This window comes from Sander vitreus, chromosome 6, assembly GCF_031162955.1.
Source record: "Sander vitreus isolate 19-12246 chromosome 6, sanVit1, whole genome shotgun sequence".
Classification (NCBI taxonomy): Eukaryota; Metazoa; Chordata; class Actinopteri; order Perciformes; family Percidae; genus Sander; species Sander vitreus.
In genome coordinates, this window is record NC_135860.1 from 27,890,958 (window position 1) to 27,908,076 (window position 17,119).

Below are 17,119 nucleotides of genomic sequence, written 5' to 3' on the forward strand. Positions count from 1 at the left end.
ACTTGTGTATTGGGACAGTACTTTGGCAACACGAGATGACGTTTCACAGGGACACAAGAACACGAGTTAATAGAAGAACACAGATTGAGAAACACCAAAGATGTCTCTCTCTTTCTCATGGGTGGGCCAAATTCTCTGGGTGGGCAAAGCAGAGAAAGGAGAGGTAACCTTCCACCTTATGACCTCATAAGGAGCAGATTCCAGATCAGCCCATCTGAGCTTTCATTTTCTCAAAGGCAGAGCAGGATACCCAGGGCTCGGTTTATACCTATCGCCATTTCTAGCCACTGGGGGGCCATAGGCAGGCTGGGGGAACTAATATTAATGTTAAAAAACCTCATAAAGTGAAATGTTCATGCCATGGGACCTTTTAAATTGCACTTTTAGTTTTCCAAAAGACAAAATTAAGATATTTTAAAAATGGAACTGGATTATTCAATTTCTTTAGGTTCATGTTTCTTGACACAAAATCTAACACTGTCAATTGACAATAGTAAATTATTTTAATTTTGGCTCAGCTTCATCAACTATTACTGGGAAAAATGAATTGGTCAAATGTTGGTGAAAAATTGCATGACACCTCCAATCTTTCCCATTCAATGCAAACAAAGCCGGAGAAGCCTGTCTGTGGTGGATTAGAATGATTTGTAACAACAATAACCCATTTAATGGAAGTTTACACTACAGTTCCAGCACCAAACAGCAGGCAGACAGTTAGCAACTAGCTGGTGAGCATGGTGGAGCATTTAGCAGCAAAAGCGCAAGATATTCTTGGATACGGAAGAGGATTAGGGCCACATGTGAAAAATTTATTGAGTTCTGAGTTCTTTTTTTTTACTTTAAAAAAAAATGTCTTTAGTTACCAGCTACCACAAGTTCCTTCCTGAGGCTATTTTGCTGCGGCACCGTTGCTCTGTCCGGCACTTAGCGGCGCCCAAGACGATTGTGATTGGTTTAAAGAATTGCAAATAAACCAGAGCACGTTTTTCTCCCATCCAGGAATGCTGTGTGGACTAGCCAGACTATGGTACACACCATCTGCTTTATACAGGCTTGAATTAGTCCAAAAGTAATTCAAGTTTTGAGAAAGGTGATCATCAATGATGGAGATTTGCCAATGGCTTCACCACTACACCTTTCACATTACACATTATGAAAAACCATTCAATTATATTCCCACTACAATCTTGATTTCATCTTGTTGTCTTATATTTTATTTGCTCCGGGGATCATGGCTTAATGAGAGTTGTTGAAGGTGATGTTTGGATATAATGACAGGGTATACTGCGGGGACATTACTGTGTGGTACATTTAAGTAATCTGCGATCATCATTATTGCAGATATGTTTTAAAATGATATCAGTTGCTGAAAACTAGCAGCTGCAGATCTTAAGAACCTGATGGCTTCCTCCCTGAAAAGCAATCTAATCCAAGTCAACCCAGCTGCTCTGGGAGGACCAATAAGTCACGGTTCACCAACTGACCCTCCAAAGGACCAGCCATGCAAGGCAGAGGAGTGTGTGAACGCCATGACATAAGTAAGCTGGAAGAACACTGTACATGCAAGCAGAGACCACTCACACGTTCTCCTCCCTCAAAGTGTCCGCTTCACTTCCCCTTCCTTTTGTTTTTTCAAACTAAAGCAAAATAAAGCTTGGACATGAACTGCTGTTTCATGACATAGAAAATGAAAAATTGTTCTGGCGGAACCATACTAATGCAGGGCAGGACACTTTTTTTCCCCTTTCCATTTTTTTTTAATGTGTTTAAATGCTTCTCTCATCAGATTCTAATGCCAAGTCGAGTACTCATCAAATCACCAATTTATTCCACTTTGATTACTTAAATGTGAATAAATTATGGCAGCAAGATTCTTTTCCACAGGGTAAGCCAGCATTGGCAGGCAGAGTTCCCCCTTATTTTGGAGCAGTGATAGATCCTGTCATGTCTGAGTCGACGTGCAATAAACGTGTCTGCTAATTTATCACCTTTTGCGATGCTGAAAATCAAAACACATGTTATGAGGAAAAAGTGGCTCAGCCCTCTTCATAAAGCCCAGGAGTGACAGGAAATCCATTTCTGTCGCATGCAATTACCAGCATGCTGATTCGGGGGAAAACACTCCTGCTTTATATTTCATCAAGGCCATGGAGGAGCTGAGGTGGCGCTCAATACTGGCCTCTAAAGCAGCACGTGCACGACCACACACACACACACACACACACACACACACACACACACACACATACACACACACGCACACACACACACACACACACACACACACACACACAGTCTAGATCACTATGCTAAATGTACGGACATGTGTAGAAATGCTGTACGAGGCTAAAAGTTAAAATGAACATCCAAGTGAATTCAGGTCAATTTATATAGTAAGTATATAATAAGTTCAAGAATGGGAACATTTCAGTGTTTTTTGGTGACACCTGTGTTTCTTGTTACTTGTTATATTTTCCATCGGTAGTCTAGAATGTTCTTGTTACACCAGAATAAAAAGACTCAACATTTAAAATGTAACCATTACAGTAATCCCTATTAATTTAGGCTTAGTAAAATATTTGCTAAGTCAATCATGAATGTATCAAATAGTGCAGCACATTTTAAAATGTAGTTTAAAGTAGCTGAGAATGTATTTCCCAAAACCATGGTTGTGTCTAAATGATCAACCATAAAGAAGTCAGTTTGTTGTGTAATGCAGTACTCACTGTCACATGCTGCATAACTTCCTGAAAGAATGTAGGCGTGTACATACTGCTGCCATGTCTCATTTTTATCAGTTTTGAGTCCGACTGGTCAAACAAGTAACTAAAGTAACAAGTAAAAAGGAAAGTAGCTCAGTATAATACATTTTATTATTGTGTATCATATGCAAATCCTAGAGATCGCCCAAACCTAATAGACATGTAAACAGTGATGGGATTCTAGTTCTAATTATTGATTTGTTAGATTAAAAAAACTGTTTAAGTTTAGTTTATGTTGGCCATTTGCAATTAACAAGATTCAGTGCACTGGTAATAAATAATGAATAAACATAACATTAATGCTTTTACTTGCAAAAAATGAAACACAGCGCTGCGGAGGAGGTTCTGGCTATTCCTCACAGCATTGTTGGATGGGAGAAAAATGCTCTGGTTTATTGGCATTTATTTAAACCAATCACAATTGTTGTGGGCGGAGCTAAGCGCCGGACAGAGCCACGGTGCCTCTGCAAAATAACCTCGGGAAGGAACTTCCAGCGGCTATTTACTAACCAAACCAATCACAAACCCTGCTGGCTGTGTGGACAGAGAGAGAGAGAGAGAGAGAGAGAGAGAGAGAGAGAGAGAGAACTGCATCTCCAGTCCTCTGAAGTAAGAAGAGGAGTGTACTCAGGTGTGGCTCATCTTTCTGCCACTCGGCATGCATGCCTTCTCTACAGATCACAGGGAAAAATACAACAGTTTTCTCAAGGTTCAAGATTTTTATTTGCCATTTGTGCATACACCAAACAGTCCAGGCACATAGGAATTATTGTGCAAAGTCTTTGAGTCAAGTAAAAAGAGTAAAAAGGCTTAAGGGCGAGACTGAAATAGAAAAAAATTATGCAGATATTTTCTTTCAAGTAATGCAGACCCTACACCAAGTGACTTTTCAAGCGATTCCACCGTCGCAGAGTAATTTCCAATATCTGAATGAAATCCTGAGAGTCTTGCTAGAGTTGAGGCGTGCTCTCGTCGTCGCCATTGTTTGGTGTAAGGTGGTCATAAAACTCAGTCCCAGTCAGTCTTTTTCCTGTCTTGATGTTGCGACAAAATCAAACGGGTTTGATATTATCCTAAGTTTTAAGTCTTGGTAGTGAAGTTATATCATGTGAACATTGTCAACAAATAATGGGTGCTCTCCCTCCAACACCAAACAGGAAGCAGCAAACGGCTGGAGCCAGTGTTGTTCATGGTTGCTATGGCGCCATGCTAAGCTAAACGCTAAAGAGGGAAAGTTTTTCAGATTTTCAACCCTTCTGAAACGAGTCATCCAACGGGAGTTTTACCGGCAGATAAACGCAGACCTGCGGTTACTGGAGACATTCATCTGCATGTACGGCAGAACAGAAAATCTGCTAACTTTCCCTTAAGTTACCAGCTAATGCTAGCGGTAAGCTAGCTAGCTTGGTAGAATTTTTCAAAACAAATCTAGTTGTAGTTAGTGATGGTCAAATGAAGCTTGGCGAACCACTGTCTTTATTTTCTGAGCTCACTAGATGGCGCTCTCTGTTCAAAGAAAAAGGTTAAAGGAATGGCAATTCAGTGTGTTTTCAACCCTTTGCTGAACAGAGAGCGCCATCTAGGGAGCTCAGAAAATAAAGACAGTGGTTTGCAAAGCTTCATTTGACCATCACTAGTTGTAGTCTTGCAATGTGTGACCCTGCCAGACCCCCCCAGTCTTTACATATTATTAGTATGACTTTAACGTTAGATGTGAGATGATTGTCTTTAGATGTGAGATGGTGTCAGACACTAGTCTTTTCAAAGTCCTTTCAAAGTCTGTTCAAAGTCATCCAGCACGTCAGGGGTTGATAACATTTTTTCATGATGGTCTAGCGAGTCTACAAATAAATACATATATTGTGCAGCCCTATTTCACTAGAGTTTATTCTGGTCTGAAAGGGTTTTATGTTGAAATGTTAACTTTATGTTAGTACCCTACTTGTATTTACCTTGTACTTATCTATTCTTTTGTTGAATTGTAAATGTTATACTTGTATCCTTTACGTACATACTGTATTTAGTTGTATGTCAGCACTAGGAAAGTGTTTATTTAAAATGTGTCTGAATAATGAATGAGCCGTGTAAGCGGCCAGACACAAAAACAAACAATTAAGTAATAATTCATTCACTGATTCATATATTAATTCACCAAGAGCCACTCAAAGAGTGGGAGAGGTCATCACACCAGTCGGTCATTGATCCATCTTCAAATATACGCAGCCTTTTCAGCCCTGTTCAAATTTCAGTGCGGAACTGAAGTGTGGAATTCTTCATCTTTTTCTCGTAGTCTTCATCAAACTGTTGACTCTGGGCCATAGTGAAATGGTTCTTCCAGTCACCAACCTTCCCTGCAGAAACACAGACACAATCCCTCAGCTATTTTAGCAAGAAGAGATCAGTGTTTGTTTTTCTCGTTACACACATTTAACAAATAATTCATTAAGTTGCCTTTTCTCATAAATGAAGAACTTTTGTAATCACATGGCTATGTGTCACACTGTAAAGCGAATGAATGCCCCTTGAAGCTAAAAAAGCGTAGAATTGTATGCATTATACAGCTTCTTGATCATCCTAATGGCCAATTTATGAAAATGGACATGTTCTATGCAAGTTTTTTATCCACTTAGTGTTTTTTTTACTTAACTTTAGAGCTTTTTACATGATGTCGGCGGGTTCTACCGAGACTCAGTCATGGGTGGTCGGAATTTTGAGAACACAACGGACAATTTTTTTCAGCTTCCTTCGAGGGTAAGTGTTTTTTGTTTGGTGATCTTTTAAACAAAACATCCATACAACCGCCGGCAGGTTTTGGGGTTAGGAGGGTTAAGTTACCTTTTCTCATGAATGGAGAAATTTTGAAATCCATAGCACAGTGCGTAGAATAGTTGGTCATGTCGTCCTTTTTCATATTATCAAACTGCACCCCACTTGCAACTCGTTTCTTCTCCTTGTCCGAACGGGACAAACCGAGAAAAGAGCAGAGGTTGTCTATTTCCCGTCCAGTATCCTTGAAACACAGCGGTCTCAATTAATGCATTTTTACGAAGCTAAAGGAGAAAAGTACCCCGAGTAGAAAGAGACCCACGGTAACTAAATTACCTCACTCAGATCTTCGTAGAACATGTAATGGAGTTTAGAGTGAGTCTGTTTCTTCTTCCACCAGCCGTTCACATGGTCATACCAGGATCCAAAAACCACTGAAGCAACAGAACAACGTTACATAACATAAACCCTGCAAATCATCTTGTTGCTAGATTTGCGACATTGACTCTTCACTTTCCCACCTTTTTTTTTTTTTTTTTGTGAAATATCCAAAAGATTTTAGACAGATTTGGAGCCTTACTTTTTTTGAACCCACTCACTTTAGCCTTATTCGTACGGGACTAGTATGACCTGGTGATCTCTAGTCATTTGTAAATAATTACGGAGGTTGTCTGTGATCTTAATCCCTTGCTAATCGGCCATGTCTGTAATTTGTACAGTAAAAATTACCCCCCAAATGACCTGCCATATTTCGTTGAACACCAAGGTCCTGTGATAATATTAGTCTCAAATTGACATGTCTGTGACTTGGCGGGGTCCATCATTTTTCAAGGTTTTTGTTTCCTATGCGTGTTTTCAAAACTGTTGTATGCTTTAGCGCGGTTGGGGCAATGCGGATGGCTCGCATGGTCGTTGGGAACCGTCTGGTCGCCGGGAACCGTCTGGTTGTTGGGATCCGCCGGGACCCGTCTGGTGGCCGAGAACCGTCTGGTCTTTCATACTGATTGCAGTCAGAGCGACTGCGTCTGCACTGTTACAAAATCTTGGAGGTGTTTTGAATAAAACCTGTTAGATTCACACTCCTGGCTCTGCGTCTGTCTGCATTTGGGTTCTGTTTATCATTCAAACCTAACAGTGTGGGTTGATAGGGTGTGTAACCTCTACCGGGCGTGGCCCAAAAAGATACGGAACCCCAACCCAAGTGTAGTGCGGCGGGCTCGTCTCCCTGGCCGTCCTCTGCGTGCCACAGGGTACCCAAATCTCGGTGTAAAAATGTCAGTAAATTACTTAAAGCAGGCTTCGCTTATCCCATGCCAATGCGCCACACAAAACTCAGGTGTGTGTGTGTGTGTGTGTGTGTGTGGGGGGGTCATTTCTATAACGCACAACGTCCCCTTTTAACCTTAAAGACATTATCTGTTTTTATTGATAATTTGGAAAATGTCACTCTTGAATTTTTCATTAATTTCATTATTCTATATGCCAAATTTGATATTCACAAGCAGAAATTAACTCACTTCCTAATTGTTTACCTATTCTCATAGAACCAAAATCTCTACTCAAGTCACTTAGATTGTTGAACAACAACAAAAGTATTAAACTGTAACCTCTGACTAAATGTGATTTTGTTTACTTGTACCTCTTTTTCTTCATATTTATTTCATATTTTTATATTGTGTGTAATGTACTGTATGTTATTTTATATTTGTTTGTATTATTTCATTTTTATATATATTTGGAAGAATTAGTCTTGATGTTTGCATGTGCTGTTGCTGTTTACCTGATTCTTTGTATGATGCATTTTGTCAATACAAAAAAACCAGAACAACACAAGCAAGCACTTAGTGTTCAATTCAGCTATGCACCAATAAAAAAACTCGTATTATTAGAATTTTTCATGCATACTCTTTCCCTCCATGAATCTGTGGATGTAGCTGCTCCATTCTCCAGGCTCTGGCTGAGTCCTGGTCATGCGATCAAAATGAAAATAAGACACCATGTTGTCTTTGGCATTGCGGGCCACGTAGACTATCTACAGAAAAAGAAAACACTTAAATGATCTGAAGACCAATGTTACATGAGACATAATCATCCATCCATCCATCCATCTTTGTCCGCTTATCCGGTATCGGGTCGCGGGGGTAGCAGCTCCAGCAGGGGACCCCAAACTTCCCGTTCCCGAGCCACATTAACCAGCTCCAACTGGGGGGATCCCGAGGCGTTCCCAGGCCAGGTTGGAGATATAATCCCTCCACCTAGTCCTGGGTCTTCCCCGAGGCCTCCTCCCAGCTGGACGTGCCTGGAACACCTCCCTAGGGAGGCGCCCAGGGGGCATCCTTACCAGATGTCCGAACCACCTCAACTGGCTCCTTTCGACGCAAAGGAGTAGCGGCTCTACTCCGAGCTCCTCACGGATAACTGAGCTTCTCACCCTATCTCTAAGGGAGACGCCAGCTACCCTCCTGAGGAAACCCATTTTGGCCACTTGTACCCTGGATCTTGTTCTTTCGGTCATGACCCAGCCTTCATGACCATAGGTGAGGGTAGGAACAAAAACTGACCGAAAGCTTGAGAGCTTTGCCTTCTGGCTCAGCTCTCTTTTCGTCACAACGGTGCGATAAATTGAATATAATACCGCACCCGCTGCGCCAATTCTCCGACCAATCTCCCGCTCCATTGTCCCCTCACTTGCGAACAAGACCCCAAGGTACTTGAACTCCTTCACTTGGGGTAAGGACTCATTCCCTACCTGGAGAAGGCACTCCATCGGTTTCCTGCTGAGAACCATGGCCTCCGATTTAGAGGTGCTGATCCTCATCCCAGCCGCTTCACACTCGGCTGCGAACCGATCCAGTGACCGTCTGAAGGTCACAGGCCGTCCCGGGGCACCCGGTCATACGCTTTCTCCAGATCCACAAAACACATGTTGACCGGTTGGGCATACTCCCAGGCTCCCTCCAGGATCCTTGCGAGAGTAAAGATCTGGTCCGTTGTTCCACGAGCAGGACGGAATCCGCATTGTTCCTCTTCAACCTGAGGTTCGACTATCGACCGAACCCTCCTTTCCAGCACCTTGGAGTAGACTTTACCGGGGAGGCTGAGAAGTGTGATACCCCTGTAATTGGCACACACGCTCTGGTCCCCCTTTTTAAAAAGGGGAACCACCACCCCGGTCTGCCACTCCTTAGGCACCATCACAGACTTCCACGCAATGTTGGAGAGGCGAGTCAACCAAGACAACCCCTCCACACCCTGAGCTTTAAGCATTTCTGGACGGATCTCATCAATCCCTGGGGCTTTGCCACTCTAGAGTTGTGTAACTACCTCAGCAACTTCCACCAGGGAAATTGATGACAATCCCCCATCATCCAGCTCTGCCTCTACCATAGAGGACGTATTAGTTGGATTTAGGAGTTCCTCAAAGTGCTCCTTCCACAGCCCTATTACCTCCTCAGTTGAGGTCAACAGCGTCCCATTCTTACTGTACACAGCTTGGATGGTTCCCCACTTCCCCCTCCTGAGGTGGCGAATGGTTTTCCAGAAGCACCTTGGTGCCGACCGAAAGTCCTTCTCCATGTCTTCTCCGAACTTCTCCCACACCTGCTGCTTTGCCTCTTTCACGGCAGAGGCTGCAGCCCTTCGGGCCCTTCGGTACCTTGCAACTGCCTCTGGAGTCCACTGGGATAACATATCCCGGAAAGACTCCTTCTTCAGTCGGACGGCTTCCCTGACCACTGGTGTCCACCATGGTGTTCGTGGGTTACCGCCCCTTGAGGCTCCTAAGACCCTAAGACCACAGCTCCTCGCCGCAGCTTCAGCAATGGAAACTTTGAACATTGTCCACTCGGATTCAATGCCCCCAGCCTCCACAGGGATGCACGAAAAGCTCCGCTGGAGGTGTGAGTTGAAAGTCTGTCGGACAGGGGCCTCCTCCAGACGTTCCCAATTTACCCACACTACCCGTCTGTCCAGAGTCTTCCCCCACCCCCTGACCCAACTCACCACCAGATGGTGATCGGTTGACAGCTCCGCCCCTCTCTTCACCCGAGTGTCCAAAACATACGGCCTCAGATCAGATGAAACGATTATAAAATCGATCATTGACCTTTGGCCTAGGGTGCTCTGGTACCAAGTACACTTATGAGCATCCCTATGTTCGAACATGGTGTTCATTATAGACAATCCATGATTAGCACAGAAGTCCAACAACAAACAACTACTCTGGTTTAGATCAGGGAGGCCGTTCCTTCCAATCACACCTCTCCATGTGTCTCCATCATTGCCCACGTGCGAGTTGAAGTCCCCCAGCAGAACTATGGAGTCCCCCACTGGAGCCCCATACAGGACTCCACTCAAGGTCTCCAAGAAGGCCGAATACTCCGAACTCTTGTTTGGTGCATATGCACAAACAACAGTCAGAGTTTCCCCCCCCCACAACCTGCAGGCGTAGGGAGGCGACCCTCTCGTCCACCGGGTTAAACTCCAATGTAGCGGCGCTCTTGTGAGTATCCCCACACCCGCCCGGCGCCTCACACCCTGAGCAACTCCGAAGAAGAAAAGAGTCCAACCCCTATCCAGGAGTATGGTTCCAGAACCGAGACAGTGCGTAGAGGTAAGCCCCACCAGATCTAACCGGTAGCGCTAACACCTCCCACACAAGTTCCCGGCTCCTTCCCCCACAGAGAGGTGACATTCCACGCCCCCAGAGCCAGCGTCTGCTGCCTGGGTCTGGTCCGTCGAGGCCTCTCACCTTCACTGCCAGCGGTTCCTCCCACAGGTGGTGGGCCCATGGGATGGAGAGATGTGTGCCACGTAGCTTTTTCGGGCTGTGCCCGGCCGGGCTACGTGGCAAACCCGGCCACCAGACCCTCGCTGACGAGCTCTCCATCTGGGCCTGGCTCCAGACGGGGGCCCCAGGCTTCCTCCGGGCAGGGTCACTCCATCTCTTCCTCGGTCACTCATAGTTTTTTTTAACCATTCTTTGTCTGGCCCCTCACCTGAGACCACTTTGCCTTGGGAGACCCTACCAGGAGTACAAAGCTCCAGACAACACAGCCCTCAGGTTCATAGGGACACACAAACCTCTCCACCACGATAAGGTGATGGTTCCCGGAGAGGCAGACATAATCAGTGGTGTGCATTTACTCCAGTACTGTACAAAGTACTAAGTCCAAATGTTGAGGTACTTGTACTTTACTTGAGTCTTTTCTTTTCATTCCACTTTCTACTTCTACTGCTACATTTCAGAGAGAAATATTGTACTTTTTACTCCACTACATTCACCTGACAGCTTTAGTTACTAGTTACTTTACACATTAAAATTTCTGTACACAAAACACATGTAGTTTATCAAATCTGATGTTTTATTCTAAATTAAACTAGCCAACAATATAACGTCTTAAAAGTCCAGCTGAAATGATTAGACCATTAAACACACAACTGTTTGGATCCTTTACACTTTCTACAATGGGAGGAGAGTTCTGCATTGAGATTTCCCTAATGATACTTACATACTTTTACTTAAGTAATATTTTCAATGCAGGACTTTTACTTGTAACAGAGTATTTTTTACAGTGTGGCACTGTACACTGTGACAGTGTACTTTTACTTAAGAAAAGGATCTGAATACTTCTTCCACCACTAGACTTAATATACTTTTACACACCTAGGGCCCTATCTGGTACCTGGCGCTGCGCAGCTCAACGCCCGACGCAAGTGTCTTTGCTAGTTTCAGAGCAACGCAGTTGTCAATTTCCTGTCCAGCGCCCACGATGTTTAAATAGCAAATGCACCTGCGCCCATCTTTGCGCCCATGGGCGTGCTGGTCTTACAGGGAGGTGTGTTCAGGTGCATTCTGGGCGTATTGCTATCTTGAGGCAGCGGAAAGTGATCACGCCATTGACAAACAAAAACCTGGTCTAAAGTCAATAACGCAGCATTTCATTGTTATTTTAACAGCGCATTAGTAAAATGCGCCTAGGCTCGTGCACAGCGCGTGCACCCTATGCTTGTTACACACACACAGGGAAGCGCAGCAGCACACAAACATGCAGAAGATTAAAAATAAAAATATTACAATGTGAAATAGTATTATGATATGATCTGCTTGCACGCTTTCACTTCACGCACGAGTAGATCAGTTTCTTCTCCTGAAAATCTCTCCTTCCTGCTCAGCAAATCCTCCATCATAATAGCAAGGTCCAAACGCGCCTGGCTTTTAAAGGAAACGGGAGATGACACTCTGATTGGATTATTGAATGTCACGCCCAAAACACACCTATGATTAATTAAGACATTAAGTACAACCCTTTTGAACCATGCGCCTGGCGCACAGACCCTTTCTTTCTGCTTCACGCTGTGCGCTCAGATCATTGAAATAGGGTCCCTAGTGTTTGTTGCAGTACCTGGAGGTAGACATGCCCCAAACTTTCTATTTTTATTATACGTTTTTGAGCATGCCAGGTGTGCGTATGCGTGAATGTGGTGTGAGAGCCTGCGAGCATTTGTGAAATGATCATATACTCTCAGGAAAACTCACAGAAAATGTAGTTGTAATGTGCAATGACAATAAAGGCACTCTTTTTTTTCTAACTGCATATAATGTGAGAGTTGTGTGTGCCTTTTCACATATGAATCATGCACCTCCCTTCCAATATTACAATTAATACGGCTTAGAGTTCTGCCCTTTGCACATGATAAAAGTGGCACATGGCAACAGTCTCAGGAGTCAGGTGTAGGGTTGGGTATCGTTTGGAGTTTTTCCAATACCGGTGCTAAACCGATACTTTGAAGCCGGTGTCTGTGCCTAAACGGTGCCTGAACCAATACTTTTAAAAGAAAAGGCACAAAACTAGGGCTGTCAATCGATTAAAAAATTTAATCTAATTAATTACATACTCTGTGATTAATTAATCGAAATTAATTGCATACATAATTAACGGTGCCTGAAGTCAAAAAAGAAAAGAAAAAAATAGCTACTAAACAACATTTGGTGACATTAAAGAACGGCTTGTTTATTGCTAAGGCCATATGGTCAAAATTAAATGATTTAATAATAATGTATAACAATAACAATAACTTATAGTATTGTATTGTTGTTATATTATTAAAGTAAATTGCTGTTGAACGACAAAAAGAACCACCAGATGGGAAAGGACATTTACAATAACTTCAAATGCACCATGAGACTGTAGTTTACCAGTTTCATTGAACGCACCGTCTGTGTTGTTTCTCCAACGGCAGCTACAGATTGTTACATACCGGTGTTGAATCCTCTACGGTAAAACACAGTCAAACTTTACACCGTTTAGCGTTAGCTGTCAGCATTGTAACCGTGTTTAATCCAGCTACTAGCTAACGGTAGGCTAACGTTAGCTGCTGTTGAGTATAGTGTTAACTAGCGTCACGTGCAGCGGTGTTTCTGTTGCCTGTATCGTCTTCAGAGCATCAGAGAGAAGCGCAGACATATCAGTGGCACCAGATTTCGGTAGCCAGGATTGGTAGGAAGAAGATTTTTACAAGTAAATGTTCCAGTTAATGATCCAGGCAGAACATTCTCATCTCCCTCCTTCATTTTACAGTCCAATGGTGGCTAAAACGGCTCTGGGTCAAACGTCAATATGGAATGGATTAATCTGCGTTATTTTTTTTAACGCGTAATTTTTTCTCAGATTAATTAATCGAAATGAACGCGTTATTTTGACAGCCCTACACAAAACGACTCTGTGACATTTAAGAACCATGTGTTTATTGCTAAGGCCATATGGTCAAAATTAAATTATTTATTAAAAATGTAATCACAATTTATAACAATAATTTATTTCACCATAAAATTGCTGGCAAACGACAAAAACTTCTACTGGATGGGAAAAGTGTATTTTACAGTAATGCACCACGAGGCTAGCTAGGTGAGTTTCAAGTGAATGTACCACCGGTGTTGTTTTTCCGACAATGGTAGCTGCAGAATGTCTCGGTGTTGGAATCCTCTACAGTGAAATACAGACACCGTTTACACCGTTTAGTCAGCATTTTAACCGTGTTTAATCCAGCTTCTAGCTAACGGTAGGCTAACGTTACCTGTCAGGTGAAGCTCAGGGAAAATGGAAGCCTAAAAGGGGCTTACTTCTAGTTGATATAATGCAAATACACAATACTGACCCTGGAGTTTTGCTCCCAAAAGGACTTTGGCACAAACTGGACTGGCAAGTGAGTTTTAATGAGTCGAGGAGAGTTGGGGAGGTTGTCCGCCAGGTCTTTTCCTGTATGAAAAGGTAAATACGGAGTAAGTAAAGTCTCACATGGCAGAAGTAATGGGTTAATTTGTTGTTTTTTTTTAAAATATTTGTTTGCTGTGGTTTTTTATGTTCTATGATTTTATGTATTGTGTTTTATTATTCTGCTCAGCTGTTTGGAGCTCACTACCCATTTGGAAGGAACTCTTTAAAGAAAAAATCCAAACCCCTTTCCCCACTTACACAAGCCCTGATCCTGTAAAGTGCTTAGTTTAATAATAAACTAATAAAAGGCTTACAAACCTTTTAAGTACAATGCTAATGTGTAATGAAGTGTAAACAAAAGGTAGAACATTGCCACCCAGTATAATGAAGGTAGCTAAAGGGCAACTACCTTTTTTTCAACCTGTTTTTTCAACTCTATTTTCCTATGTTTCTGTGTCATAGTGACTGATGGGAACACCAATCTTTGACATTGGTCCAGTATTAAGCAAGATTGCTGCAGTCGGCAAACAAGCTACAATGTAAGTTAATAGGGCAATTGTGCAGCTGCTATTTACGTTCACAAAAGTGCTTGTTTTGCTGCTGACAGGCTCAGATTAATATTCTAAGTGTCTGACAACATTATGGAAAGGATTTCTAAGAAGGTCTACCTTTCTGTTAAAGAGTAATATCCGTTTTTAAAACAAAAACGCCCACGAAATTGCATTTGCCAAAGCCACCAGACTCCATGTAAATAAACAGTAATTTTAGCATCGTAAAATACACTTCATTCAAAGTCGAGAGAAACAAAATAAAACTATGAAAAGCCGTTTTGGGTCATCTTTCCACTTTTCCAACCATCACAACTCTAGTAGTTTTGGTTGAAATAAACACACAGTTTACAGATTTATATGCGAAAATATGTTGGCTCTATACATGCTAAAAGTATTGTTTTTTTTAAATGGAGTCTGGTGGGTTTAGTGCTAGCGACCTCAGAGCTGTTAAGAAAGGTCTTAAAGAGGTTTTAAAGGTCAATCTCTGAAGGGATCCTTTTCATAATGTCAGACACTTAGTGGCAAAAACAGAACTTTTAGTGGACCAAATTGACGATGCACATTTGCCCCATAGAGTCACATAGCAGCCCGGTCTGTGGCTGCCGGTTACAGCGGTCACGCTTAATACTGGACCAATTTCATCAATCACTTACACACAAAAACATGGGAAAAAAGGGTCCAGGGTGAAAAAAACGGAAGTTACCTTTTAAGTGTTTGTATGTGCGTAGTCTATATCCACAACGTCCCATTTCCGGGATTGCTCCGTTCTACTGTATTTCACTCATTTAGGCCGGATATCCGTTGCCTTGGATTTTCTTTGTGTTGGTGTTCTAAACTCCGGTGGATTTCTGAGGACTATGGTTAACTGCTCCTCAGATCTCTGCAGGGTAAATCCAGACAGCTAGCTAGACTCTCTGTCCAATCTGAGTTTTCTGTTGCACGACTAAAACTACTTTTGAACGTACACGTTCCACCAAAACAAGTTCCTTCCCGAGGCTATTTTGCAGAGGCACCGTGGCACCGTTCGGCCCTTAGCTCCGCCCAAGACGATTGTGATTGGTTTAAATAAATGCCAATAAAACAAGTTTTTCTCCTATCCCGGAATGTTCTGTGGACTAGCCAGACCTTCCTCCGCAGTGCTGTGGAGGAAGGTCTGGCAATGCAAGACTAGTATGTGTGATGCAGGTATGTAACATCTGGGGAGTATGTATGTATGTATGTTTGATAATCTGTTAAACCTGGACCCATAGCCGAGATGGTGCTCTCCAAGAAAGCCACTCTATCAAAGATTGGGGTGGATGTCTGACGCTCTGACCAAAATACAGCAGGTCAAGGATGTAGGAGACCCATGTGGTTCCTGAAAGATGGACAGAAGTTGTGTTTCAATAGTGGTTCAACATTCCCTTGTTCACTTTCCCCTCAGCACTTTGTAACGATCACAAATAATCTACCACTGCTGCTGATCACCCATTTGACTTGAAAAAGGTGGACTGCCCTGCATTTTAATCCCCTCCTCCAAGTGGCCTCCATGCGACGTATGCTGAAGGAAGTGAGTTAATGTTGAACCATTAACGAAACGCAGCAAGAGAGTGAGAGAGAAGAAAATAAAAATTATCCCAACCCCTTACCTCTATACACACATTAACACTGGCTGTTAATGTTACCTGCTTTGGGGTATGTTGCAATAAGTATATCATCTGGCCTGGCCTGAAAGTTTTGGACGTTCTCCCAGTTGTCTGTGTAAAAGTGAGTCATTGAGACGCCATGGAAATCGAACAGTTCTGCTCTAGAGATCTTTTTAAAAAGAAGAAGAAAAAAAAGAAAAGGATTCATGACATACAAAGCATATGCTCATCATGTGAGAGTAACTGAATGGCAAATATTTGATCGTGTGAAAAAGATTGCAATTTCAGCTTCAAGTTCATTGTCAGTTGCAGACACAAAAAGCAGAAAGTTTTTTTTAAGTACCTTCCACACGTCATCTTAAAAGGAGAGAAACTAAAAGTAGTTTACCAAAAGGAGTATTAGGTTGTATTCTTTATTCTTTGTTCCTCAGCATTACACGCGTAAGAAGAAATGAGTGTAACTATTTAAAAAAAATGATTATATACACATACCTTGTGGGGATCAAGTGACATGATAAACGCTGCTGGTTTCTCTGCTGTAGTTTTGAACAACATGGACTGGAGGCTCAGTCAGAAGTACTATAGTTCTCCAGCCACTCCCCTTTTCCAGATGTCCTGGGATTTAACATTTTATTCCCCTGTTCTCTCAGAAATAGAGATATATGTTACTGTATACTTATTGGTCAAGAATTAACTTTTTAGGGGTATGTTTAAAAACATGCCGGATCATCAAGAATTTGAAATAGAGCTGAGTAACAACCCAGGTCTGGCACAAGCAGCTTTCTTCCAGTGAGATTGGGGAGGAAGTCCTTATGTAAAAAAAATCCTTATGTAAGTGGCAGGTAAAAGTCCACCTTTGTCACTTCTTATGTAACTGGCAGGTAAAAGTCCACCTTTGCCACTTCTTATGTAACTGGCAGGTAAAAGTCCACCTTTGTCACTTCTTATGTAACTGGCAGGTAAAAGTCCACCTTTGTCACTTCTTATGTAACTGGCAGGTAAAAGTCCACTTTGTCACTCCTTATGTAACTGGCAGGTAAAAGTCCACCTTTGTCACTTCTTATGTAACTGGCAGGTAAAAGTCCACTTTGTCACTCCTTATGTAACTGGCAGGTAAAAGTCCACCTTTGTCACTTCTTATGTAACTTTGCAGGTAAAAGTCCACCTTTGTCACTTCTTATGTAACTGGCAGGTAAAAG

General features: G+C 42.6%; 1 protein-coding gene across 1 annotated transcript; it reads right to left on the reverse strand.

Moving 5' to 3' along the window:
* Window positions 1–4,385: 4,385 nt before the first annotated feature.
* LOC144519052 (cytosolic sulfotransferase 3-like) lies at window positions 4,386–16,433 on the reverse strand. Its single transcript, XM_078251934.1, is given in 9 exon segments — window positions 4,386–5,113; window positions 5,598–5,772; window positions 5,865–5,962; window positions 7,434–7,560; window positions 13,686–13,786; window positions 15,534–15,608; window positions 15,611–15,652; window positions 15,960–16,089; window positions 16,413–16,433. Coding segments are annotated over 9 exon segments (882 nt in total). The 3' UTR covers window positions 4,386–5,000.
* Window positions 16,434–17,119: the final 686 nt, after the last annotated feature.